The sequence below is a fragment of the Eubalaena glacialis genome, chromosome 3, assembly GCF_028564815.1.
Source record: "Eubalaena glacialis isolate mEubGla1 chromosome 3, mEubGla1.1.hap2.+ XY, whole genome shotgun sequence".
Taxonomy (NCBI): Eukaryota; Metazoa; Chordata; class Mammalia; order Artiodactyla; family Balaenidae; genus Eubalaena; species Eubalaena glacialis.
The window spans coordinates 96,909,741-96,937,711 of NC_083718.1; the positions used below are offsets into that span (position 1 = coordinate 96,909,741).

Genomic DNA, 27,971 nt, shown 5'->3' on the forward strand with positions numbered 1-27,971 from the left:
ACTTTCAGGCTGCTTCACATATTCACTTTACCTGCACATATTCTCTTCTGAGATAGAGTATTTGAAGACTGGGAAGAGAGACAGGGGAAGAAGGAGAGGGAGAGAGAGGGAAATATCAATAGATTGAGAGAGAGCAGCAGGTCCACAAAGGTAGGAGGAAAGAGAAAAGTATTTAAATAGAGAGCTGCAAGGAAACAGGGAAGTGAGAAGAGGTAGAAGCTATGGAAGGTGGAGGTGAAGTTAGAGATCTGGGGTTTTTTGGGGGAGATGTTCCAGAGCAACATCTCTAGAGAGGAATGTAGGATGGAGATTCTGAGAAATGTTGCCCATGCTTACAAATTAGAGTTTTAAAAATATTCCTAAAGAGATATAAAGATTGGAATGATCCTTTAATTATTATTGGCAGCCATAATGTGCTTTTTAAATTGAATTCATGAAGACAGTGGCCACATGGGACCCCAGCCTATATTTGGGTTATACTTATAAAAGAGACTTCCATTTAATTATTTCTAATGGGGTCATCACAGGTCAAATATCATTAATTTATTCATAAACTATTAATCAAAATCTTGGTTTGTGTAAATGAAATTTTCCCTGATCCCTGACATCTTTCTCCCTTTCCTCTGCCTACCCTCCCACTCACTATGAAGAGGTACAATACTTTGTATCTCTGATAATGCATTACACAGTGCACTGGATTTTACCCATTTACCCAACTAGATTATGATCTCCTAGAGGAAAGAGACTGTGTTATTTTCTCTTTAAATCCCCAGATCTTAGATGTCTCGCAGAAAAGATGTACTTAGCAGAAACTTGTACTACTAAATTAATAATATACAATACAAGTGAGATTAATGCTGTTACAGTGAATTCTTCCTGAGAGTGTCAGGAAAGAAGAAGGTATCACAGAGGAAATTGTGTTAACTTTAGACCTTGAAGTATGAGTAGGAACTCATCATGTATGGAAAGTAAAAAGGCATCTCATGCAGAAAAACAACGTAAGAACAACACAGAGGCTTGGAAGAGTTTGTGCCGTTGCAGATCAGCAAAGAATCTGAACTGGCTGGAGCACACAGAACCTGGAAAGGATAGCAGGGAATGAGGCTGCCAGGTGGGTTGGATCAGATGAGCAGGACCTTGCTAAAAGTCTGGACTTTATTATCTAATCGATGGGAACCACAATGGGTTTAGAAAAAGAGAGAGAATGATCAGACCTTTGTTTGAGGAAGAGAGGTCTGTTGGCAGGGCCCCTCTGTTCCACAGCCCTCAGTTGGGGTTCCTCAGGTTCCCATACCTGGTGGAGACACAACTCCAGAGAGATGCATATTCTTCATTCCTGGTAGAGCTTCTGCCTTAGGACCCTAGCCATTTTCCTAGCTCATGGTCATGGCCGAGAAACCTAAACATAAGTGAAAGACCCCTATACCCAGAATTTAGAGCCAACCCAAATCAGGGAGCTCTCAGCTTCCCTCTTTCTTATTCCACTGTGACTCTCCTCTTTACTATCCAAAAGTCACAGGAAACCCAAAAACAGCTCCCCACAGTCCTGGTGGCCATGTTGACCAAGGCCTCCTTCCCTGTCCCTCTCACGGTCAAAGACATGGCAAAAGGATTTTATCTTCTTCAGAAGATTTGATGCATTCTCTGAACAAGTCCTCTGAAATTGGCCACAGCAGGTGAGGAGTTGACAACACAATAGCCTGTTCTACTGTCACAGAGATAACGAGGCCCGTCTCAGCTCAGATCTTACACAAAGCGACAGGATGCCAGGTCTTTCTTTGAGGACTGCAGCAGTGATGGAAAGGACGCTGCTTTGGACTGGTAAGTAACACAGACCCAATTCCCTCTTCTCCTCTAAATCCAGAGAATCCTCTCCATCAAGCATCAGAAAGCAGGGACCCAGAAGTTTGCTTCAATATAAAAAGACTTTGTTTGGATTTTTCTATGTCATTTCTCTCTTGTCCTGGCATGTGCCATCCCATTAGGTCCCTGCTTTGTCAGGCTGCTGGCTTTTTCTTTCTCTTATACATGCCCAGGTTCCAGAATAAAAAGAGTGACATCATCTGTACATTAATAGGAAGTGCTAAGTTACAAAGTACTGAATTTCGAAGGCTTAGCAGGTGTGCCCTAGCAAGTCAGGCATTCCTTGAATGCATCTAACCCAAAGCACTGCTTCTGTTGCTTCCAATCCAAATCTCACTGCCTCTTCCTCTGCAATGTCCCACTTAATAGAATGACTTTTACAATGATTCTACTCCTTCATCTATCACCTCTCTCACCACCCATATCTTGCCCAGTGCCACCTTCTGTAGAGGAAGAACTAACGCTACCCTCAGTGCTCAGATCCTTAACCTGGTAACACCCCACTCCCAAAGAGCTTTGGAAGGCTGTGGTCCATGAGCACCTGAGGATGCTGAACACCACCAGTGGGAGCAGCTGATCCAACAGATTCTGGGACATCCTGGGCCTCAGCGAGAATGCAAAGCTGTTCAGCTCTTGCCCCCACTAAAGATACAGCTGAGCTAAAACAAGAGTAGATAAGCTAGATCTTGGCTTAAGGTCATTGTCGGAAGGTGAGAATCCAGTCCATTGGAGCCTTGATGACTGCGCCAGGTAGATAGGTTACTGGTTTAATTAACACACATTTATTTTATTCTGACTGTACGTTAGGTAATGTCACTTTGGTTATCTCATCTAATCCTCACAATATATTTTGAAGTGGGTTTTAATCTCCCCATTTTTGTCAGTAAGCAAATTGAGGTTAGGTGTTGTGTGACAAGATATCCAGCACCCTGCAGCTGGAAGGAGAAGAGCCAGGCTTCAAGCACAACAGTGTCTGCTCAGAGCCCATGCTCTTTCTACTCACCACTCACTAGGTGGTGGGGAACCCAGCTCCAGCACCCCCTCCTCCCCAGGGTGGCTTAGGCACAAGCTGTGGAGAGGAAGATCTGTGCAGGACTCACCAGTAGCTGACAGTAGTTCATTGTTAGTTACCCAGCAGTGCAACAGGTCTGTAGCTTCCCTGGGAAGCCCTGAGCTGAGTCATGGATTTGTTTCTTGTCTTTTTACAGGTTTGGTTGTATTGCTGCAACTGCAGCTTGGTAAGCATCATGAGTGTCTTTCCTTTTGATAGAGGAGTTTCCACCATCAGCAGACTTAGACATATTTGAAAATCTGAGAGAACTGGAGTCTCTACCTCCTGTAGGATACTCAAAATTGTTACAAAAAAATAAATAGAGGAAGGAAGGAAGGGAGGGAGGGAGGGAGACGCAAGAGGGAGGAGATATAGGGATATATGTATATGTATAGCTGATTCACTTTGTTATAAAGCAGAAACTAACACACCATTGTAAAGCAATTACACTCCAAAAAAGATGTTAAAAAAAAAAAAAAAAACTAGCTCTGAAAATGACCTGAAGACTAGCAAAACAGATTTTCTACAACTAAGGATATAAAGGACAGGCAACATCAAGACAGGTAAGAGGGGCAGAGATTCAGTCTAGTCAAAACCCACACCCCCTGTCCAGTGACCACAGGGTCACGAGGTCACCAGACTGGGGAGCCTGATGTGGGGCTCAGACCTTTCCATCATGCTCTTTCTTGGTTCACGTACCCTGAGAGAACCAGCTGACATTCCAGCAGCCCTAAAGAGAGGCCACAAGGGGTACTGAGATCTTCTGCCAACAGCCAGTGCCAGCTTGCCAGCCAAGTGAGTGAGTTATTTTAGGAATGAATCCTTCAGACCCAGTCAAGCCTTCAATAACTGCTCTAGTCAACATCTTTTATATATATATATTTTTAAAATATTTATTTATTTATTTGGCTGCATCGGGTCTTAGTTGCGGCACGCAGGATCTTCATTGCGGCAAGTGGGATCTTTTGCTGCTGCGCGTGGGCTCTTCGTTGTGGCACGCGGGCTTCTCTCTAGTTGTGGTGCATGGGCTCCAAAGCGCACGGGCTCAGTAGTTGCGGTGCACGGGCTTAGTTGCCCCGCAGCATGTGGGATCTTAGTTCCCTGGCCAGGAATCGAACCCACGTCCCCTGCATTGGAAGGCAGGTTCTTAACCACTGAACAACCAGGGAAGTCCCCCTGCTCCAGTCAACATCTTGACTGCAACCTGCAGTTCTCATGAGAGAACCCAATCCAGGACCACTCAGCCAAGCTGCTCCTGAATTATAGACTCTATATGAAATAATACATATTTCTTATTGTTTTAAGTGTCTAAGTTTGGGGATAAGTTGTTATACAGCAACAGATAATGAATAGAGTCAAGAATAGCTTGGTTGTTGATATTTGACCATGAGATTGCCCAACACCAGAACTGTTGAAGAAGAGACATCCATTTATTCAACCAACTTGTATCAAGTGCCTAGTCTGTGTCAACTTCCAGGGATCCAAAGATGAACTGAAGATGACTTAAAGGAGGCCAGATACACTGAAGAAATTCTTGGCTCAGCCTGGGGATCTGCTTTAAGGCCAAGGCTGACAGCTGCCCCTGCACCTGTGCCCACTCTTATCTGCCGGACTGGCTTAGGCCCAGGTTTGAGTGATGTGGCTGCTGGCAGTGGCAAGTCTATGGCCTTGGGGCATCAGGTGAGATAAAACAGGCCCTGACCTCTGCAACTCCTTGTAGCACTGACTACTCTCCCAGCCACACCTCTCACCCCACCAAAACCCCAATCTCATATGTTTTTCCTAAGGAGTCAAGCTCTAGCAAAAATAGGACACAATGTTCTTTACACACCTAATGCCACCACTCCTCCCAGAATGAGGAGGAGAGGGCAGAGGTACAAGGTCCATATTTCTCTGGCAGCAGCTGCTCTCTCCCTATCTCTTCCCTGAGCTGGAATAAGGGGGGAGAGCTGGGAGCTGCAGCATCCTATGTCTGCCCCAGTCCTTCCCCTCCAGCACTGTGGTAGTAAAATCACTAGGGCACAAGGGGGAGAAGATGAGCAGGGCTAATCCTGCCCCTTCCATGAACCAAGTTCCTTCTAGGACCCTTGCCACTGGCCTTAAAAGTAGGGACTGGTCCTGTAGGAAGAAAGTTACACGCCTTAAATGAATGCTTAACATCACAACTAAACCCTTCCACCATGTGTTTTTCTGGCCCTGGGCCCTGTACCTTGGGACCCTGATTCTAACACTGTGCCCTTCATTCCTTCCCTGGGCTTCCACATCCCCTGAGGGACTTGGCCTCAGTGCTGAGCTAAGGCTTCCAATTGTAAGCAGTTCTGTCAGAGTAGCCAGGCCTGGGCTGGTGAGGGAACTCTCCTGGATTCTCTCCTGCTTAGATTCTCATGAATCTGGATGAGATGGGATGGGTGACGATATGAACGTGACACCCTTGGGCACCTGTGGTCATGAGGTGGCAGCTGTGCTGTTCCCATAGTGATAAAAGGGGTCTTCTCCTTATATAAGGCTGGGTCAATAGGCTGCCCAAGGTGGCCAGTGTGTAGGCACAATGGGAAGGATGCTGCTCTGGGACTGTGAGTCTCCTACTCTTTTTGCCCTTCTTCCTTCCCACAGGTCATGGGGTATCCCTGGGAATGGGGAGGAGGGCAGGTTTCTGTTTCAGTGAGCCTTGTACATAGGGGATTCCCCCATGCCTCAGGCTGTGGATAGAGGAACTTGGGATCCACGCCTGAGAGTGATGAAATGGGGTCTTGGGGAAATGCCACTGATAAATCCAAAGGCCCTTGACATCCTGGAAGTCTCCTGAGTACAGCAGGTCCTAACTGGGAAACCCATCTGAGGACAACTGGTTTTTGTATTTTGTTTCTTTGTTTGTTTCAGGCTTGGCTGTTCTGCTGCAGGTACAACTAGGTAAGGAGTAACACAGCCTCCTATCCACACTCCAATTTTCCTGATAGTTACTCCTCTTTCCCTCCTTTCTTCCAAGTCTGCATTTCCTTCTCCTTTTGCTATGTCAGGACTAGGACTAGCCCCAGCCTGTTTTGCTTGATCTCAGAAAGTCAACACTGGGAGGGGACATATAGCTCATCTAATCCAGAATGCCTCATTTTATAGGTGGGAAAACTAAAGCACAGAGAAGGGAAGCGACTTGTCCTTGGTTGTTCAGCACCAGGACTTAACCCAATATTCTAATGCCAAGAATAGTGTCTATGACCTAGTAGTCTATACTCTTCTTTGTGTTGTCTTCTTTTCCCCTCAAATGTCCTCACATTCTTTCTAATAACTAAGCATTGTTCTGTGGATGTGAAATATTACTAAGGCCCAGATATGGGGACTCAGGAGAGGAGAGTGGGAAGAGCGTGAGCTTCAGAGCAAGACTGCCTGGAAATAGTTCATGCACAATAAATATTTGGGGAATAAATGGATGAATGAATTGGTATTCATCTTAATCTTTCAGCCTTGAGTAGTTCTGAGTCTCATCTAAAAATGAGAATGTTTCCCCCATAAGGCCGTATGGGTATTAAAATTTAAGTAAAACAATGCATGTAAAACCTCTAAATAAAGCATCAGTCACATCATATGCCATCTACAAAAGGTATTTGTTTTATTGGTAATGAACTTGAGTAGTCTTTGAAGTTATGAATAGTACCCAAGGAGCATAATTAACCTCACCACTTGCTGCTATGATGGTGAATTGATTTTATTTTATGTGTTGACTTGAATTGATTTAAATCTTTCTGAGTCATGAAAGATGCATAGGTCTTGCTGAGATTCTGTTCACAAAAGTGTCATGACTGTTTAGCCAGGTCCTTCATAGACCTGGGAAAGGAGTGCAGCAGTATCTACCAGGTATCTGTCATGTGAACTCTTAGGTAGTAGCCCTTCCCCTTGAAGAGGTCATCAGCAAGTGACACAGACAGTGGAGCCTTGCACCACAATGGCTGCTGCTTTCTCTCATAGGCTCAGCCTATAAGATAGTGTGCTACTTTACCAACTGGTCGCAGTATCGACCAGAACCAGCCAAGTTCTTCCCCAAGGATGTGGACCCATGTCTGTGCACACACCTGATATATGCCTTTGCCACCATGAATGACAACAAGATTGCTCCCTATGAATGGAATGATATTGATGTCCTGTATACTCAGTTCCAAGCCCTGAAAGACTGGTCAATGGGAATTGAATCCACGGTGAGTGGGAGTCAGCGAGGGATAATGGAGAGCCCAAGTTCAGTCTCCAATTTATTCCCAAATATCATAAGATTCTGAGAGGCAAAGTCCCTTGCAGATAGTTTTTTCCTGAAAAGAATACACAGATTTCTGACACATATATGGTAAACTATGATGTAAAGACTAACGTGGGCAGATGGAGAGGCGCACTTGCCATGGGGACTTTAGAGCTTGTACTTGGTGGCTGCCTATTTCCCAGAGAGTCAAGAATGAGGATAGCAGAGTTGTTTTTGCAGTACCTGTATCCTGCAAGCTCACAGAGGTCTCACTAAAAAGTGTTTGTTTGTTTCTTTCTGCAGCAACAGAGATCTGGTCACTTTGCTGGCTGTTGGTGGCTGGAATTTTGGCACTCAGAAGTAAGTCTTTCTATGGCCAGAATATGAGGGTGGAGGCAAAAGGAAGAATCTTTCAGGCTGGGGTGGGAAAATGTGATACCAGTGGGTAGGTGAAAATGGATATTCCAGGGGGAAAGAGACTGGCACTTAAGAAGATACTGTCTGCAGGTGGGAAGGGCTGACTGCAGCAGATGTGGAAACATAAAAATAGTATGGAGAAAATGGTGGGCAAACACTCAAAAGAATGTGGAGAATGGTGAGTGAGAAAGAACTGGCGTGGTGATGGAGAAGCACTTGGGTCCTCATGAGAATATGAGCCCTGGGTTGAGTCATAGGCTTTTCTTCTGGGAAGCAGTGAGAAAGGATTGGTAACCTCACAGGCTTTTTGACTCTGAGTTGGAAAAAAAGAGATGATGAGGTTAGACTAGATTTGTATGTAAAAAGTTATCCAAGTCAGTGGTAAACTACTTTTTAAATTCTGAAAGTAAGGCCTTCCTATAATTATTTTGAAATTAGAGATCACAAAGTTATTTGACATGAAAAGTAACTTGCCTCTCTCTTCTTCCCTCCAAAATTCTTCAGAGGTAGGCAGCTACTCCTAAAATGCAATGATGGAACAAGTTGCAATGAGTGTTTTTATTCTCAAATAGCCAAGTGAACTTTCTGGCAGTTACCTATCAGGTAACAAGCTAATTCTCACCTTTGGTATTTGATCAATATTTCTTCTGCCTCAAGTCCACTCCACCAATAGAGTTTTTTCTTATCTTGCTCACAAATCACTTATATAAGAAAATCTTTGCAGGTCAATTCCCATAACTCCAAATATGTCCCCCCTCCCTTTTTAGGTAACTCAGTTTGCACTAGTCAGTTTATTTCAATTAAAAAAAAAAAAACTTAATTGCTATTGAATACCTGAACTAAAAGCAAAAAGAAAAGAAAAAATAGAAGATAACTTAGGGAGGTTTTGATCCAGGTTACAAAGGGTTTACCACAGGCTCGTTATAATCAAGAACTAACCAAGAGGGTTTAAAAATGTGTTTATAGAGTATAAAATTGCTGACTATGACAGATGAACTAATTTTTCTAGATTTCAAGGCAACTTTAAGTACAAGACTCAGTATATTTAATAGCACATCTTTGGGAATCAGAAGTGCTTCATTAAACATATTCACATATTATAAATCACATCTTAATTTTAGAAACAGTAAATATAAAAAATGAACATCTTAGGATCAAAGAACTGTGATATCTAAACCACTGCCCCTGAAAGATCTCACTAATAATTTAAGTGCACATGTACCATTGATATTATAAATAAATAGAGAATATTATTGAATGGGTATACTGAAGAAAATAAAGTTTTAATTATAAACACTTATCTACTAATTAACATTAACACTTTGAGTTCACCTTAACTGTAAAAATCCAATGGTGGTTACTATAAAATGCATAATAAAAATTGATATCAGAGATGGTGTGGGGAGTATTCCTGGATCTGTGATGTTAATACAGACAAACTCTCTGCCTAGATTCACCACCATGGTCTCCACAGCTGCCAAAAGCAAAATCTTCATCTGTTCTGTCATTGACTTCCTTCATCAATATATATGCTTCATCAATATATATGCTTTTATATATGCTTCGGGTATACAGCATGATAGTTCAACATCTGCATACATTACAGAGTGATCACAGCCATAAGTCTAGTTATTAGCCATCACCATGCAGTTAATGTCCTTCACCCATTTCACCCACCCCACAACCCTCTTCCCCTCTGGTAACCACCAGTTTGTTCACTGTATCTATGACTTTGTTTTTGTTTTATTTTGTTTGTTTGCTGGGTTTTTTCCTCAGATTCCACCTATGATTAAAATAATATGGTATTTGTCTTTCTCCATCTCACTCATTTCACTTAGCATAATACACTCAAGTTCCATCCATGTGGTTGCAAACGGCAGAATTTCATTCTTTTTTAAGGCTGAGTAGAATTCCATTTATATATATATACACACACATGTATACCATGTTTTGATCACTTAGGTTGCTTCCATATCTTGGCTATTGTAAATAATGCTTCAGTGAACATAGGGGAACATATTTTTTTTAATTCGTGTTTTCATTTTCTTTGGATAAATACCCAGAAGTGTAATAGCTGGGTCATATGGTAGTTCTATCCTTAATTTTTTGAGTAATCTCCATACTGTTTTCTACAATGCCTGCACCAATTTATAATCCCACCAACAAAGTATGAGGGTTCTCTTTTCTCCACCTCCTGTCCAACATTTGTTATTCCTTGTCTTTTGAATAATAGCCATTTTAACAGTTGTGAGAGGATATTTTATTGTGGTTTTGATTAATGATGTTGAACATCCTTTCATGTGCTTGTGGGACATCTGTATGTCTTCTCTGGAAAAAATATCGATTCAGATCCTCTGCCCATTTTTTAATTGGAGTGTCTGAGGTTTTTTGGTCTTGAATTTTCTGAATTCTTTACATATTTTAGATATTAACCCCTTATCAGATATATGATTTGCAAATATTTTCTCCCATTCAGTAGGTTGAATTTCGTTTTGATGATGGTTTTGTTTGTTGTAAAGAAGCTTATTAGTTTAATGTAATTTTGTTTGTATATTTTTGCTTATGTTTCCCTTGCCTTGGAGTCAGATCCACAAAAATGTCTCTGTGACCAATGTTAATGAGGTTACCACCTATGCTTTCTTCCAAAAATTTCATGGTTTCAAGTCTTGAATTCACATCTTTAATCCATTTTGAGTTATTTTTTGTGTATGGTGTAAGAGAGTAGTCTAGTTTAATTCTTTTGTGTGTGGCCATCCAAGTTTCCCAACACTATTTATTGAAGAAAATGTCTTTTATCATTATATGTTCTTTGCTCCTTTGTTATAGATTAATTGTCTACATGCATGGGTTTATTTCTGAGGAATCAATTCTTTTCCATTGATCTATGTGTCTATTTTTGTGGCAGTACCATACTGTTTTGATTACTATAGCTTTGTAGTATAGTTTGAAATCAGGGAGTATGATATGAGAATATAAGGTCTTTTGTGGTCCCATACAAATTTTAGAATATTTGTTCCAATACTGTGAATATGCCATAGGTATTTTGATAGGGATTGCATTGAATCTATGAACTGTTTTGGTATGGACTTTTCAACAATATTAATTCTTCCAGTCCACAAGAATGGCTTATATTTTCATTGTCTTCAATTTGTTTCATCAATGTCTTATAGTTTTTAGAGTACAAGTCTTTCACGTCCTAGGTTAAATTTATTCCTGGGTATTTTATTCTTTGAGATGCAATTGTAAATGGGATTGTTTTCTTAATTTCTCTTTCTGTTAGTTTATTATTATTGTATAGAAATGTAACAGATGTCTGTATATTAATTTTGTATTCTGCGATTTTACTGAATTCATTTATTCTTACTTTTTTTTTGGTGGAGTCTTCAGGGATTTCTATATATAGCATCATGTCATCTACGGATAGTGACAGTTTATTTCTTCCTTTTCAATTTGAATGTCTTAATTTATTTTTCTTGCCTAATTGCTGTGGCTAGGACTTCCAAACACTATGTTAAGTAGAAGTGGTGAGAATGGGCATCCTTGTATTGCTCGTGATCTTAGAGGAAAAACTTTTAGCTTTTCACTATTGAATATATTAGAAGTAGATTTATCATATACGGCCTTTTTATGTTGAGATACATTCCCTCTATGCCTCCTTTATTGAAAGATTTTATCATAAATGGATCTTGAATTTTGTCAACTGCTTTTTCTACATCTATTGAGATGATCATATGTTTTTTATCCTTCATTTGTTAATGTGATGTATCACCTTGATTGATCTGTAGGTGCTGAACCATCCTTGCATCCCTGGTATAAATCACACTTGATAGTAGCATCTGATCCTTTTATTGTATTGTTGGATTTGGTTTGTTAATATTTTTATTGAGAACTTTTGCATCTATGTTCATCAAGGGTATTGGCCTATAATTTTTTTGTGTGTGTGGTCCTTGTCTAGATTTGGTATCAGGGCAATTCTGGCTTCGTAAAATGTGTTTGCAAATTTTCCCTCCTTTTCAACTGAGTTTGAGAAAGATAGGTATTAAATAGCCATGTGGTCCTGAGCTTTTGTTTGTTGGAAGATTTTTGATTACTGTTTCAATCTCCTTAGTAATCAGTCTATTCAGATTTTCCATTTCTTCATAATTCAGTCTTGAAAGATTGTATGTTTCTAGAAATCTATCCATTTCTTCTATGTTGACCAATTTATTGGCTTACAATTGTTCTTAGTAGTATCTTATTATCCTTTGTATTTCTGTGGTATCAGTTGTAACTTCTCCTCTTTCATTTCTGATTTTATTTACTTGTTCTATCTCTCTCTCTCTCTCTCTCTCTCTCTGTTAGTCTGCCTAATGCCTTATTGATTCTGTTTATCTTTTCAAAGAAACAGCTCTTAATTTCATTGATCTTTTTGGTTCTTCTTCTAGTTCCTTTTGGTAAAGTTAGATTGTTTACTTGAGATTTTTCTTTTTTCTTGATGTAGGTCTGTTTTACTATGAAGTTCCCTCTCAGAACCACCGTTGCTGCATCTGATGGATTCTGACATGTCATATTTCTATTCTCATTTGTCTCTTGGTATTTTTTGATTTCTCCTTTAATTTTCTTGATGGTCCATTGGTTATTCATAGCATTGTTGTTTAATCTCCACATTTTGTTGTTTTTCTCATTTTTGTCTCATGATTGATTTCTAGTTTCATATCATTGTGGTTATAGAAGATGCTTGATATAAGTTCAATCTTGAATTTATTGAGACTTGTTTTATGACTTAACATGTGATCTATCATGAAGAACCTTCCATATGAACTTGAAAAAAATGTGTATTTTGCTAGTCTGGATGGAATGTTCTGTATATATCTCTAAAGCTATGTGATCTAATGTGTTAAGTCCACTGTTTTATTCTTGATTTTCCGTCTGGATGATCTGTTATTGATGTAAGAGGGTGACAACTCCCCTACTATTACTATTGCTTTAAATTTCTCCCTTTGAGTACGTTAATAATTGCTTTATATATCTTGGTGCTCCTCTGTTGGGTGCATATACATTTACAAATGTTACAGCTTCTTATTGGATTGACCCCTTTGTCATTATGTAATGCCCTTCTTTGTCTTTATTACAGTGTTTATTTTAAAGTCTATTTTCTCTGGTATGAGTTTAGCTACTCTAAATTTCTTTTTAACTTCCTTTTGCATGAAATATTTTTTTCCATCCCTTCACCTCAGTCTACGTGTGTCTTTATTTTTGAAGTGAGTCTCTTGTAGGCAGCATATAGATGGATTTGTTTCTTTATTCATTCAGCCATTCTATGTCTTATGATTGTGAATTTAGTCCATTTACATTTAAAGTTTTTTTTCATGTAGTTACCATGAAGTTCATATATAATATTCTATGTAAATATCCCCTTTTAATCTCTCCCACATTTTATACTTTTGCTTACATCTTATTTTATGTAACTCTTAACTGATTATTGTAATTTTAGTTAATTTTATTACATTTGTCTTTTAACCTTCACATTTACTTTATTAGTGATTGATCCACTACTTTTTAAAAAATATATTTACATTTTCAAGTGAGATTTTTGCTTTCATATTTTTAAAAATTATTAATTAGTGCCTTTTTTCATCTTAAAGAAGTCCCTTAAACATTTCTTATAAGGCCAGTTTAGTGGTGGTGACCTCCTTTAACTTTTGTTTATTTTGGAAACTCATAATCTCTCCTTCAATTGTGAATGATAACCTTGCTGGGTAGAGAATTCTTTCTTGGAAGTTTTTTCCTTTCAGTACTTTGAATATGTCATGCCACTCCCTACTGGCTTGTAAGGTTTCTGCTGAAAAATCTGCTGATAGCCTTATGGAGTTTCACTTGTATGTAACAAATTGTTTTTCCCTTGCTGCTCTCCTAAAAGCAGCAGATTCTTTTTCCTTAACTTTTGCCATTTTAATTACAATGTGTCTTGGTGCATGTCTCTTTGGGTTCAATTTATTCGAAACTCTCCAAGCTTCCTGGACCTGGATGTCTGTTTCCTTCCCCAGATTAGGAATTCTTCAGCTGCTATTTCTTCAAATAAGTTTTTCTGTCCCTTTCTCTTTCTCTTCTACTTCTGGGACCCATATAATGTGAATGTTATGCTACTTGTTGTTGTACCAAAGGTCCCTTAAAGTATCTTCACTTTTTAAAATTTTTTGTTCAATTTGCTGCTCTGTCTGGATGAGTTCCATTGCTTTGCCTTTTAGCTCACTGATTTGTTTGACTACTATTGTAATCTGTTGTTGCACACATCTAGTGTATTTTTCTGTTCAGTTATAACTTCTGTTTACTTTTTAAAAATATTTTTCTATCTCTTTGTTGATGCTGTCATTGTGTTCTTCCCTTCTCCTCCTGAGTTCAGTGAGCATCTTTATGACCATTATGTTGAACTCTTTATCAGGTAGATTGGTTATCACCATTTCATTTCATTTTTTTTCTGAGATTTTTGTCTTGTTCTTTTGATTGGAACATATTCTTCTGTCTACTCATTTTGCCTAATTCTCTGTGTTTGTTTTGATGTATTAGGTAAATCAGCTACCACTCCCAGTCTTGAAAGACTGGCTTTATATAGGAGCTGTCCTGTGGGGTTCAGAAGAACTATCCTAATTGGCCACCAGAGCAATGTGCACAAGCCAGGTCCCCTATGTGGGCTGCATATGTTTTCCTGTTGTTGTGGGGTCACAGATACTATGACAGCACACTAGTATGCGGGGTTGGCCCTGCAAATTGCCTATGGGGTCTCACCATAGTGGCTGCTGGATGCTGGTGGTCAGCGGTAGCCCCTGGAATGCCTGTGGGGCCGAGTCATGGTGGCTGCCGGTTACTAGTGGGTTGGCTGGTCCCAGAATGGCTGTGAGACTCATGCATGTTGGCTGCTGGGTACCTGTGGGCAGAGCTGGCCATATAATGGCTGCAAAGACTATTTTCAGGGCTGTCATATGCTGGGGGATAGGGCTGGCCCTCAGAACTGCAGTGGGGCTGTGCCCACCAGTGCCCAGCAGTGTTATTTCCTGGCTGGCTGTGAGGCACTGCCAAAACACAGAGGTAGGCAGGGCTCTTAGCAGTGTGCACCCACAGATTAGATGGAGATTTCCAATATGGTGCCACCAGTGCCAGTATTAGTAAGGTAGCCTGAGATAGCAAAAATGGCTCCCACTAGGGTCTCAGTCCCCAGGGGTCATCCCAGCTGGTCCTTACTCTATAGCAGATGCTTCAGGATTAGAAAGTGTGTCTCTTTCATCTATGGTCCATGCACTTTTCAATCTGGTGATTTTGTGCAGGTTTTTGTCAAGAAAGACTGTGTGTGGGCCCTTTAAAAATGAGTTTTCCTTTCCCTGTAGTTCTATGGTTTTCCTGGGAGTATTTCACATTGGTTTTTAAACTCAGTGGTTTGGGGAGGGCAGGGTTTGTATCTCCTGAGAAGGATCTAAGGCTTAGTTTGCCTGATGTGGAACTCGAAACCTTTATTCCTCAGACAAAATAACTGTACTTTAAAAAAAAAATTTATTGGAGTATAGTTGATTTACAATGTTGTGTTAGTTTCAGGTAACTGTATCTTTGTTATACTTCGTGATTGTGGATCACTGTGGCTGGAGTGTGGTTTTTCCTTGATGTGACTGTATCTCTGTTTCTTCTACCCATCTTAATGCTGTCCTTTTACCCTTTGTTGTGGAGACTCTATTCATCCAGTTTTCAGGCCCTTTCTGGAGGGAATTTTTCCATATGTAGTAGTAGATTTTGTTGTATCCATGGGAGGAGTCAGTTCAGAGTCCTTCTACACTTCCATCTTGAATCTTCTCTTCCAAGAAATTCTTGAATCAAAAAGAAGGAACCTTTCATTATGTCATTCATTCAGTAAGTATTGAGTGCATTCTATGATCCAGACACTGTGCTTCACACTGGATACAGAGCAGTGAGTAAGATAAATGTGATACTTGCTCTTGTGGGGATTACAGCATAGTGGAGGATACAGAGCAAAACAAACAAATAAATGAATAAGTAATTGTCAATCATGATAAGAGCAATGATAGCAGCAAATAAGATGGTCAGGGGAGTCTACTCCAAGAAGCGACATTTGAGCAACAACATGAAGATATAAAAGGAACCAGGAATACAAAGGATAGGAAGAATTTTCTAAGGAAGTGATAAAAGCATTTGCAAAGGCTAGAGGCAGGAAAGAACAAATGCTGAGGATAGAGCTTCAAAAGGGAGAGCGAAGTCACAGCAAGGAAGAGAGTTTCTAGATCCTCTGCCAGGAGTTCCTGGTCTTTTTCTCTAGAATTGTCATTAAGTGAGACTTAGATTCAAGGACTCTTACTGTTTTTATCTTTGTTCCAAGTTATACCTTACCAGAATCTATCCCTATATTTCAAGGGCTATTTCCAGAAATGGGGAATTGCTATGAGCTGGAAACCATCTCAAGAAGTACTCACCATAGGAAATAGATAATGAAGACAGCCACTAAAATTCACCCTCTCTTCTCTCCAGGAAATGCTACAGGCTTTTGAAGAAGAGGCTAAAGCAAGAGGAAAACCCAGACTGCTGATCACAGCAGCTGTGTCTGCAGGCAAAGGGACCATTGATGCGGGATATGAAATTGCAGAGATTGGAAAGTGAGTGTGAGGAGTCTCTCAGGTTCTCCAAATCCCAAAGCAGAGATACCTAAACGTTTTGGTAGAAAACATTCCAAGTAGTTGTGTAAACATAATGTTGAGAAAGTTGGTACCATCAATTGCCAACAATGTTTGAAGTGGTTCTGGGACAAGGTGGTGACCCCTTTAAATTGTCACTGTAGTAGGCTTTGGGGGAAAGAGGAACAAGATTCAAGACCTTGGAAAATCTTTATATGTAACAGCTAACCTCATTAACAGTTTCTTTTGAAAAAGGCTATAAATTCTTTTAAAAAGCTATTATTGACAAAACAATAGGAGAGCTATTCACCTGCAATTCCCATGGCCCTAGAGACATGTGTTTCTGAGACACATACTCTAACTACCATGTTTTCTTACCTTCTGCTCTGGGTTTGCCCTGTTTATTTCAAGAAAGTAAAGGAGACTTTCTGTCTAGCCCTATGGAAGTCACAGAAGATAACACCCAGGAAGCCACATTAGTGGGACCATATGGATATCTACTTGACATCATGAGTTTCCACAGCTACCATTTCTTGCTCTTAAATTGTCCATAAGAAAATGCTCCCAGGATCTTGATGGCTCAAAATCTCTTGCTCCAGGCTTCTTGATTTCATCAGTGTGATGACTTATGACTTCCATCGTGGCTGGGACACGAGTACAAGACACAACAGCCCCCTGCGTGTAGGATCCAAGGATCAAGGTGACATATGTTATTTCAACTGTGTAAAAAAGAAAAGACCCAAATCATATGCAGACGGAAGACAGGGAAGCGATTGGGAGCCTTGGTTGTTGGAAAACAGGGTTTCTCTTTGGGGGACAATTAGCTAGACTTTGTTAATCATATGGAAAAAACACTGGTGAGGAATAATGTCTGTGTTACCTTCTGCAGGAATATGCCATGAAGCCCTGGAGAGACAATGGGGTCCCTTCAGAGAAGCTCATCATGGGATTCCTCACCTATGGGAGGACTTTCTGGCTCAGCACTTCTGACACCTCAGTCTGTGCCCAGTCTCTGGAGCAGGGTCATCTGGTCCTTACACAGGTGAGGCTGGATTCTGGACTTACTATGAGGTAACTAACACAGCTAATTCAGGCTAAAATGCCCTGGGGAAAATTCTTCCACTCTCCAAGTCATTTTGTTACTCCTCTGCTCTTGAGATCCTATATCCCGGCTTTCACAGATTTAACAGCTCTGAGCATAGCAGCCTGTGGAAAGGCAGGTTGATGACTGTGGAATACTTTTCACTTAAAAAAACCAAGCTGAATTTCCTCTTTGGGTTTTGAAGTATATGGGACCATATTTTCTACAGTCCAAAGCTATACTGAATTCTGTTACATCCATGTAAATAGACGGAGAAGGATTTCAGTAGTTTAGCCTAGTGATGGCATATAATTGGATCTTCTTTCCAACCTGAATTGATTGCATGTACTCAAATCTTGTGTTAAAAATTCAGACTGATAGGTGAATAGTTAGCAGTGTTTGCCAAAGACTCGAGTGTTTGTGGAAGAATGATCTCAGCACATTTGGTCATGCTTACCATTTCTCAACTAACCTGTGGTTATAGAAATAGAATTTCACTTCTTTGTACCTGGTTTCATAGAAATTTGTGTCTTCATTTTATGAAACAAAATCACTTTCCAGAGAAATATGTGAAATTAAAGTAGATATTTCACAATGCCCCCTTTTCCATCTGTCTCCCATTTCTTACTATTTTTCTCCCATTTAAGTCCTTTCTCCTCCAATACATGACATAATCTGTGACATACTCAACGTTTCCTTCTTCACTCCCCCCATAGATCTGCACATTCCTAAGTGAAGTCACAAATGCCTGGATTGAAGACCAAAAAGTTCCATATGCTTATAAAAACCCTGAGTAGGTTGGCTATGACAATATTAAGAGCTATGGATATAAGGTATGAACAGTGTAAAAAATTACAATTCTAGCTTCAAATCCTAAATGGTTTCAAAGTTTTAAATATGTACAAAGTGGAGTAGACCAACCTCATTATGACTTACCTTTCCACCAAGACAGAGAAAACAATATGATTAAATATAGATTTAATGATACAGTGTACAATATATAGGAGAATACACTGACATATAGTATAATATTCTAATATGTTTAAAATTTATTGCCCAATTTTTGTCCAATATGAATCTATACTAATTCATGTGAAATGGTTATAAGCTAGACCTAAGACCAACATTTTCATGGACAATAATGAAAATAATCCTTTACATTTTTACCTAAATGCCTTGCAACCATTATCTTACTTGATTCTACACAATCCAGTGAAGTAAGAAATAGCCTCTCCATTTTACAGATGTGTAAGCTGAGGTTCATAGATTCTGCGACTAATCCAAGGTTACATAGTTGGAGAATGCAAAGGCAGTAATTGAACATGTTATCTGGCTCAGAGTCTAGGCTCTTTCCATCGCACTGCTCTGTCAGTTCATCTTTACAGAATCCTGGTCAGGAGAAAGGTGGTCAACATGGAGGAGAAAGGGGCTGTATGGTGCAGTGGTTAACAGTCTAGACTTTGGTGTCAGATATACCTGGTTCTCAAGTCCTGATCTAGGATTGGGTGAGTTCCCAGAAATCTGTGAAAGAGTAATAATAATAGGATCTACCTAGTAGTTCCTGTGAAGATTAAGCAAGTAATGAATGTTAAAATGTAGCTTAGCTTGGACTACTAGTATTAAATAAATATTAGCTTTGTTTATATTAATACCCAAGAGTTTATTAACAGGAGCAAGAAAACAAAAATAGAACTGAGTTAGACAATCATACCTTGAATTCACAAAGCACATATCCTTTCATAAAAAAAAAAATTCATAGGGTTTCAACCCACTTGCATTTTTCTCCCTAATATCCCCTTGTCACCCTGTACTCCATTCTTTGTTGTGTAGATGCCATTTGATTCTGGCTACCAAGTGCTCTTTGTGTCTGCAGGTTGACTTTCTTAAGGAGAACAATTTTGGTGGGTCCATGATTTGGGCCATTGATCTGGATGACTTCTTAGGCTCCTTCTGCAACAAGGGCAAATATTCACTCACAATCAAGCTGAAGTCACTCCTGGGCTTGTCCTCAGGTGCATCACTACTAAGTTCACCACATTGTTCTAAAGATGATGTAGGTCAAGCTGCAAGAATGGCAACTGCAGAGGGACAAGAGTGCATGGAGGTAGCCACAGAGCATCATGTGAAAAAGGGACAGATTTACAGGAAGAGGCTTTTTAGAAATACTTTTTTCAATCAAGAGGCCAGTCTAAGTTCAGTAGCTATGTGGGCAAAGATTTGAATATACCTTATACCCTAGAGGTGGGCCTTTCTTCTCAGGAAAATTTTGTCTGGGAGGAAGAATCTGATATCTTGAAAGTGAGTCTGATGCATGTGTTGACATTTTCTCTAAACTAGACAGTTTTCCTGTCAGTGCAGTGCACCATATCCTGACTTAGACATAAGCAGGCCAGCTTAGCCACTTCCCACCTGCTTTAGTTACAGATTTTGTCTTTGGGTGCTAGTGGGGAGGGTTGGAGGTAGGTCTTGAAGAAGAGCAGGCACAAAGGCTCACATTGCTGATTGGTCCATGACTCAGCAGTGTGAGGAGAGAAACCCCTGCTCTTCACATGGCTTTGTATGTTCCTTGGTTAAGCATCCCTGGGGTAAGGCTAAAGATGGAGGTAGAGAAGTAGAAAATATAAGGGTTCTGTATGTCTCTACTCTCAGGAAATTGACAGAATAATTGATTTTTTAAATTGTAAAACCTGTTAAGAGATGATTATAAAAAGATGGGCTCAAATTATAGAGTGAGGGAGTAAGAGGCAGCAAATTCTAGTGGTGGAGAGGGTTCTAGTAATAGAGTAAAATGAAATATAAAATGTCTGAATTGCCAGAGGGAGAAAAAGGGGAGAAAAAGCAATGTTGAAAGGAAACAAGCAAAAATAAAGCATAAGAAACAAAACATAACAAGATGAAAAAATCTAAGTATAATACTTACGGCTAACAAGATGACAAAATGCAGATGTATTACTTATGACAGAAATATGGATAAGCCTCCTCTACGAAAACACAAGTATTAATTAGTCCCCCACATAAAATCCTTGGTCCAATCACGGTAGGGTTGGGTTCACTTCTCGCTCAGTGGAAACGTAGCATAAGCCCAGGGCTGACATCCTGCTAGGACTCCAATGGCCCTTGTTCTCCCTTCCTGCTTGCTTTGGACATCTGTCCCCTTGTAACATTCTTCCCAACCATAACTTGGAACTCTCACAGGGCTCAAGTTCTTGGAGAACAAAACTGATATAAGAGGAGGTCTATAGTTTTTGCTTCTAGGTTCAAAAACAGCTTATGATGATGTTCTGAAATGGTCTTTTTGTTCTTTTAGAATGCACTCCACCAGCCACCAAGACCTGGTACAACCCACCAGTGACACCCGGAAATGAAGTTTCCTGTGCCAATATCGGTGGAGACAACCCACCAATGACACCCGGAAGTGAAGGTTTCTGTGCCAATATCGGTGGAGACAACCCACCAGTGACACCCGGAAGTGAAGGTTTCTGTGCCAATATCGGTGGAGACAGCAGCAGTGGTGGAGAAGGTGGTGGTGATGGGGGCAGTGGAGGAGATGAAGGTTTCTGCACTGGTAAAGCAGATGGCATTTATAGCAATCCTAAAGACACCACCAAGTTCCACCAGTGTGTTGGAGGCAAGACCTTCCTCTCCCAGTGTGCTCAGGGTCTGGTGTTCCACCAGAACCGCAAGTGTTGTAATTGGCCTTCAATTTAAAATGTTGGAAAAATTCTACTTTGTCACAAATTCTCTTGTGCTGCATGTCAAACTTAATCTTCCAATACTCCATGTAGTCTACATATTACATCAATCTATCTGTCAATTTGGAAGCCCTACGTTACTAAAGCAGCATTATAATTAGGTTTTACTCCATTAAGATCTAAAAAAAACTATAAACCCCTTGAACAAAACCCATATGTAAAATAAATGACACTGTATGCTTTATTTTTTTGTATTCATTTGTATTCTTCCTTAAGTACTTGTATATACAATTAAGCATTTCAAGGGACCCTGGAGGTTAACTGAAGCTATAGTAAAATTTTTACTTTTTGCCAAATCAGATTACTATTTTAGAAAGAGGAGTTGCCTTCCCTGGCAAAAGCCTTGAGAGTATGAACCAAAAAACAGTGTGAAAGATGTTCTCTCATCCCTGTCAATATCCTCCAAAGAAGGGGCCCAAGACCCTAAGTCAGAAAAAATAATGAATGCTAAATTACCACCTCTGAAAAAAGCAGCATGTGTGTGGATCCAAAGGAGAAAAGGGAGGGAGGTGTGCTAAAGCGGTGAGAAGTGTTAATCTTGATTTATCTCAAGTCATAAAAATACTTCTTGACAAGATAATAGAAATCTTTAAATGATCAGATTAAATGAAGTAAAAGTTTTTGGACTGAGGTATATTTAGCATTATCTCAATATTCTAATTTGATTTCCAGTGGACTTGTCTTTTACCATTTTTCTTCAGAAGATCTTGGCACCTAAGGAATTAGGCCTCTCAGCATCATACTCCCAGTAGGTTTCAACTCCTAGTGCTTCTTTCATCAGCTAACACTTATCATATGCTGACCCTGAAGAGTACAGCAGGCTACAGCTTTTTGAGGCACTAACAGCATCTCACTCTTTGGTATCCAGACACATGAAGACTTGCAATCAGTCTGATAATTACTAAGAAGGATAAGTAGGCACAAAAGGACCTTCCCATTAAAAGATAAGGTAGACTATACTTAATGCCCTTTCTGAAGGAACCATACTTGAGTTATTTCAGTTTGTGCTGGAAGGAAAAGGCCTGTCTCCCAGGCCAGTGTCTAGATAAGTACATTGAATGTGGCTGCTATGAGTTCTGACCTTAACACACCTAGAGTAACTTGTAAAGCTTCAGGGCATCATTCAAACTGGGAGTGAGGAACAGATCCAATTCACTAGCCTCCCTGGGGAGTCCTTCTCATTCTTCAGTCCAGGCTCAAGAAGCCAGTAAGTGAGTTTATTTTGATTCTTGCTGTATCCCCAGTGTTTGCCACTCTGCCTGATGCATGGTAGGAACTCAATATGATGATGACTGACAGACTAAATAGATGATGTAATGGGAAAGGGGGGATATTTTGATTCTGTGAGTTTTACACAAATCTGGGAAAGGCAATCAAATCAGGACCTCCCCAATCCACACTGGGGAACTCAGACACTTGCAAGAACTCCTAAAACCTAAATATTAACTCTGCGTTTAAGTATCCTCTGCATCTAGCAAGCCCAAATACAAGGCCAAGCAAGCCATCCAAATCCTTGATATGTATAGACTAACAGTCACCTATCACGAGGGCTAGTGGTAGAAAACATAAAACTCGTGGCTGGGAATTAGAGCTAGAGGGCAGGGACCCACAAGTATTTCAGTAAAGTGAAGCCACCCCACTGAACACTCAGTAGGAACCCCCTTGACCCATCTACATGTATACACAACAAACCAGCACATGGAGAGAGAGCCTTCTGAACTAGTCTTTATGCTGTCATATAGTAGTTATGAGCCCCTTGCCCCTCCCTGTGCCCCATGCTGGCAGACAGGAGGGCCAGACCAATGCAGAAGGACAAGAGCAGCTGTGTCCTCAATCCTGGAGAGTCTGTGGTCAGGAGGAGCACGTGAAGGTAGTCACAGCTTTTCAGTTGTAATACAGGCTTAGGTAGGCCACACGGTTCTTATGCTTTCTAAAGTCTTTGTCTGTGGGCAACTGCAATGAAAGAATATTGTCTAGTTCAATATTCGAATAAGAACCCTCTGCCTCTGGTCTTCCTGGTTGTGCAAAATAGAACTGTACATTATAGCTGTTGTGGCCTAGCTGAACCCCAACTGCATAGTAACCTAGCCTTAGTGAATCTCTCAACATTACTATGTACATGTACTATTTGTCATCTTACTCTGGTATATATCATTCTAGGAATTATTTTCTACTTGGTAAATTGTCAAGTATGGCTGGTAAACTTCTTGAAAATGAAGATTATGTGTTTAATACTTGAATGTTACCCATAGGCACAATGATGTTAATACGTTTGACGTTTAATAAATATTTGTAAAATTAATCCAAAGTTCCACTAGGGGAAAAAAGGCACCTCTGGAATTATGATAGCTGACATGGATTGAGAGTATTTATTATGTTACAGGTACTGTGCTAAATGCTTCTCTACAATATCTCAATCTTTACAACTTTATCAGATTGAGTCTATTATTATATCTATTTTAAAGATAAGCAAACTGAGGCTTAGAAAAGTTAGAGGACTTGCACAGGATCACAAAGCAAGCAAATATGGAACTAGTATTTGAACCCAGGCAGTCTGTCCCTGAAATCCATGATCTTGACAGAACGATCCACAGCCCCTTGATGATCTAATATGCAAGTGGTGTGATGGAAAGAACACTGGCTTAGGACTCACAAGATCTAGATTCTAGTTGAGAAACTTCTACAAGCCACTTAATTCATCTGAGCCTCAGTTTCCTCCTCAGTCATAGAGGGATAAGTATCTCGGACTACTATAGATTATTTGAGAACTAAGTAAGAAAATGTGACTTGTTTGCTCACACGCACATTTAAAAATCAAGTGAAATTGTGTAACTCTCCAAAAAGATCCCCATATGCATATACACACAAAACTGTGCAAGTAATTTCAGGGGAACAAGGATTTCTTGAAGCTTATTCACAGACTCCTGGTTAAGAATCACTGATATACATGGAAGTATTAGGTAAAGGGCTCCATAGAAGTCCAATCCTATTACCTCTGCTCTCAGTGTTCTTTTCTGTAGACATGGAACCTGAGCCCAGTCTGGAGATCCAAATTTCATTGGCCAGGTGACTTTTTTTGGTGGCTTTATCTCTGGGTTGTATGTGGTGGGACTAGAAACAAAAATACAAAACATCATATGTAATGAGTTAGTGGCCATATATGAATTTCTACCTCTGATCTAGAGTCCTAACTCTTTGGGGAAAGGCAGCCAACTGATTAACATAGGATTCCTTTACCTTTTAATGTATTTCTAACTAAGTTTTAGCGTTCAAGATATCTAGTCTTGACAAAGTAAAAATCAACTCTGTTTTAAAATATTTCTGGAACTTCAGTATCCTTAGCTGAGAGACCAAAAGTTCCCAGAAATGGTGGGTGATAAAAGACAACTAACACAGTGATACATAAGTACTGCTCATGATATAAAATTGAGGATAAAAGTGCAGTGGTAATTTAAAGTTATCAGTAATCTAGGGACAGCAAAGCAGAACCAGGTGAAATTTCTTGATAATGGGATTATTTAATAATTGCCTTTGTTCATAACACTTTGTCTTTTGGTGTAGACTCTTTGCTGTGGAAATAACACATAGAATGGACAAGGGAATCAAGATTCAACATCTCCACTTCCTTACTACAACCTTGAGAAAGTTACACTCACTCTCTGACCCTTGGATTTCTCACCAGTAAAAGAAAGACCTTGACCCTGGGCCCTACAATTCCACACATTCTGAAAGGCTTCCTAAAGCACTTATAATGCCTCTCTTGGTCTATTAGGCCTACGTATTCTAGCCCCGCCCCTCCTCCTATGTTCTCATTTCCTCCTTGCTCACTGCACTCTCGCCAAACTAATCTTCTTTCTTTTTTCCTCACACCAAATTCCTTCCCAGCTTACAGCGTTTGCACTTGCTATTCCTCCTCTCGGAGAAGCTCTGGGCCCAGATCTTCACAGGGCCAGCTCAGTCTTGTCATTGTGATTTCAGATAGTGTCATTTCCCCAAAAAGACCTATCTTGACAATCCTTGCCAAAGTAGATTCCAGTCCACCACTCTGTATGATATCATCATCCTGTTTGATTTTATTCAGCACATCACCAGGTCACCAGACTTCCTGATGCACCCATGACAGCCCTAGTTTATGGCTACCATCTTGGTATAATTGTTAATAAGACACCCTTTCATTCTCAGAAGCGTCACTGTCTGACTAACAAATAATATGGCCACTCTCCTTATTACCATTGATATTTTCTTGTTTATTTGCTTCTCATTGTTTGGACTCTAGAATATAAACTCGAAGAAATCAGGAATCTTGTGTGATGGGTTTAATGCAAAATCTCTGAACCCTACAAATCTGTCTGGCCATTTATAAATATTTATTGAATGAATCACTATACTCTACAATTTTATAATTCTAGAGACCTGGAAGGCAAGAGGTTGAATCTTTAAAGATAGATGATTTCTTATTTAGAGGGCATGGTTGGGATGAAACCCCTTTTTGTATTTCCTTTCCTATTGCTATTTGTTGAAGTGCACCAGAAAAAGGAACACATACCCAGGATAACAAGAGTCCTTTGAGTATGTCCTAAATCGAGGCAGCAAAGAATTAAATGGAGCAAAATTGTGTTTGTGTTTTTGCTCTCGAGGATTGACTGTCTGGTACATGCCTGGGTAAGGTGTCATATCCTGTTTCCAAGAAAAAGACCAATATGTTAGAGGGTGATATATATATATATATATATATATACACACACACACACACATGAAAAGTCTTCTAAGTAGAGAAAACAAAATCATCCTTTTCCTGTTCATATATCAGGTATGGTTTAGAAACAAGCCTATAGTAGGTAGAAAACTAAGATAAGGGTATGGTTCAGCTACCTAAATGTACTTAAAGCTTAGGATGTAGAAATAAACCTATGGTGGGTAGAGAGCCAAGGTAACTTATTGCAGCTACTATCCCCACCATCCCACCATCCCACCATCCCACCATCCCACTCAGAGATTCTTTTGGAGCCAGTATCCCTCTCCTTGTGCTTAAGTGTCAAGAAAATGTCCAACAAGAGATTAGGAGCCTATACTGAAGACTTGAAGTCCAATCACACAAAAGGGTGAAGAAGTTGGATTTTTTTTTTAACTGACAAGATAATATGATGCATATAAACAAAGCTGCCAGTATTTTAACATCAGGTGTCTCAAGACTGAAGCCCTGCCTTGGTACCATTCATTCTGAGAATTGTTTTCCACTCTCCCAGTATACTCACACACACATTTGCAATGCTAACATCCAAGCTTTTCTGATAGGCTTCTTAGTAGCTTTTGCCCAAATGACTTTTTTTCTTGAATTTCAGGGCATATTCTTTACATAACCTCCAGCTTTGCTCCCCAGTGCAAATACACACAGCAACACAGATCACACTAAAATCTAAGCACATTCAGCCATTTCTCACCTTGCTAATTGGCTTAAACCTCACGGCTGTTCTGGCTCCAAAAGCATATCCTTTTATACTGGTTGGGACCTTAGAGAGGTTGTATGCCAAGCCATACCTCTTCCAGTAGTATATAGAAAACAAAGAAAGAAAGAAAAAACATACATAGAGAACATTATAGTTATTAAAACAGAATGAACTTAGAGTATTCCTGAATCTTCTCTGACAAAGTTGCTCTTTCGTTCTTGATTCCTCTGCATCAAGACCATACAAGCAATTACATAAGTAACCCAGGCAACTCTACAAAGGAATGTGGCTGGATAGGTAGAGTGATTGACATTTCTCTACTTCCAGTGAATCTACTCTTCTGAGCCCCACAGAGATGGATCTGCTGTAATGCAACTGTCAGTCTGATTATATGATTTCATAAACTGACCTACCAGCACAGCCACAGTCCAGACTTGGACTAAGGGGAGCTATTGAGTCACTTGCCTTTGGAGGTAGGAATGGAGTCTCTTTTGGTGAGGACTGTACTGGGGACTGCATGAGGCCAAGGCTTGCATTTGGTGGGAGGCAAAAAGGGAGCAACTGTCCTTTGATTTCTGATATTGGCCCTGACAGCTGGTTGTAGAGGCCCAGGGCAATTTCTCATGTTGGGACCCTGAAGGTCACAAATCCCATAGAGTTTTTCTTCCAGGAAATTTGGGTATCCTTAGATACCCTGAGACCCACCTAAGGGAAGGTGAATACTCACATCTTCTGCTATGTAACATCCAGGCCCTCTGTTGGGCGCTCCCCTAAAAGGGAGCAACTTGTTCCCCAACAAGCTTGTGGGACAGGAGTGAGGAAAGACCTTCCTCTGTTGACATGTTCCAAAGGAGTAGTTAACCAGCGGCTCTGAAGATCAAGAAACAGGAGAAACTCCACATGAGGGAAGACCCCTGGTCTAAGTGAGAGCTCGGGGGCAGGTGGGGTGTAGGGAGGAGAAGCAGAGCTCTTAAGAGCAGGCCCAGCTCTTAACAAAAACCAGATCAACTCCATGTAAGGAGGTGAAGCGCATTTTCCCTCCCTTTGCCCTTCTTCTTTCCCAGCCTCCCTACTCTTCCTCTTGCCTCTACTCTTGACTCCTCCATTACAGCCCTCCTTACCTGCTTTATTGAAGCACATCTCAGCAGTGCCACCAGGGCCAGAGTTTGTGTACTACATTGCCTAAGAAACAGAGGCGGGGCTGGGCAGCCCCAGCTGCCAAGCTCCCAGAGAGGAGTGGCTCTGAGCTAGCCTACTCAGCAAGTGGGGAATCCTGCAGAGCCATCCTTGGGGCAGGAACTGCACCTCCAAGGCCAGGAGCCCAGGGGAGTGAGAATTCTGCAGCTGGGCAGGAGGAAGGGGGTTTGCTGCATCTGAAGTTGTAGGCTGAAGAGCTTTGGAAGCTGGGCCACCAGAAATGCACTGTTGAGGAAGCAGGGACCCCCATGTTCAGGATGCCCTGAAATCCAGGCTACTAGGTTCAAGGA

At 40.4% G+C, this 27,971-nt stretch overlaps 1 protein-coding gene and 1 pseudogene across 2 annotated transcripts; one reads left to right on the forward strand and one right to left on the reverse strand.

Moving 5' to 3' along the window:
* The first annotated feature begins 5,462 nt into the window (after positions 1-5,462).
* On the forward strand, positions 5,463-20,993 carry LOC133087104 (acidic mammalian chitinase-like; annotated as a pseudogene).
* A 1,928-nt stretch (positions 20,994-22,921) lies between these two features.
* On the reverse strand, positions 22,922-27,624 carry CIMAP3 (ciliary microtubule associated protein 3). Of its 2 annotated transcripts, XM_061186183.1 has the most exons (6): positions 27,606-27,624; positions 27,212-27,354; positions 26,479-26,577; positions 25,584-25,714; positions 24,031-24,148; positions 22,922-22,990 (listed from the first exon to the last, which is right to left on the reverse strand). In XM_061186183.1, exons 1-6 carry the CDS (start codon positions 27,622-27,624, stop codon positions 22,922-22,924), a joined length of 579 nt encoding a protein of 192 aa, XP_061042166.1. The 2 variants fall into 2 exon arrangements, with proteins under 2 accessions (XP_061042166.1, XP_061042167.1); XM_061186184.1 differs by lacking the exon at positions 26,479-26,577.
* Between the last annotated feature and the right edge of the window lie 347 nt (positions 27,625-27,971).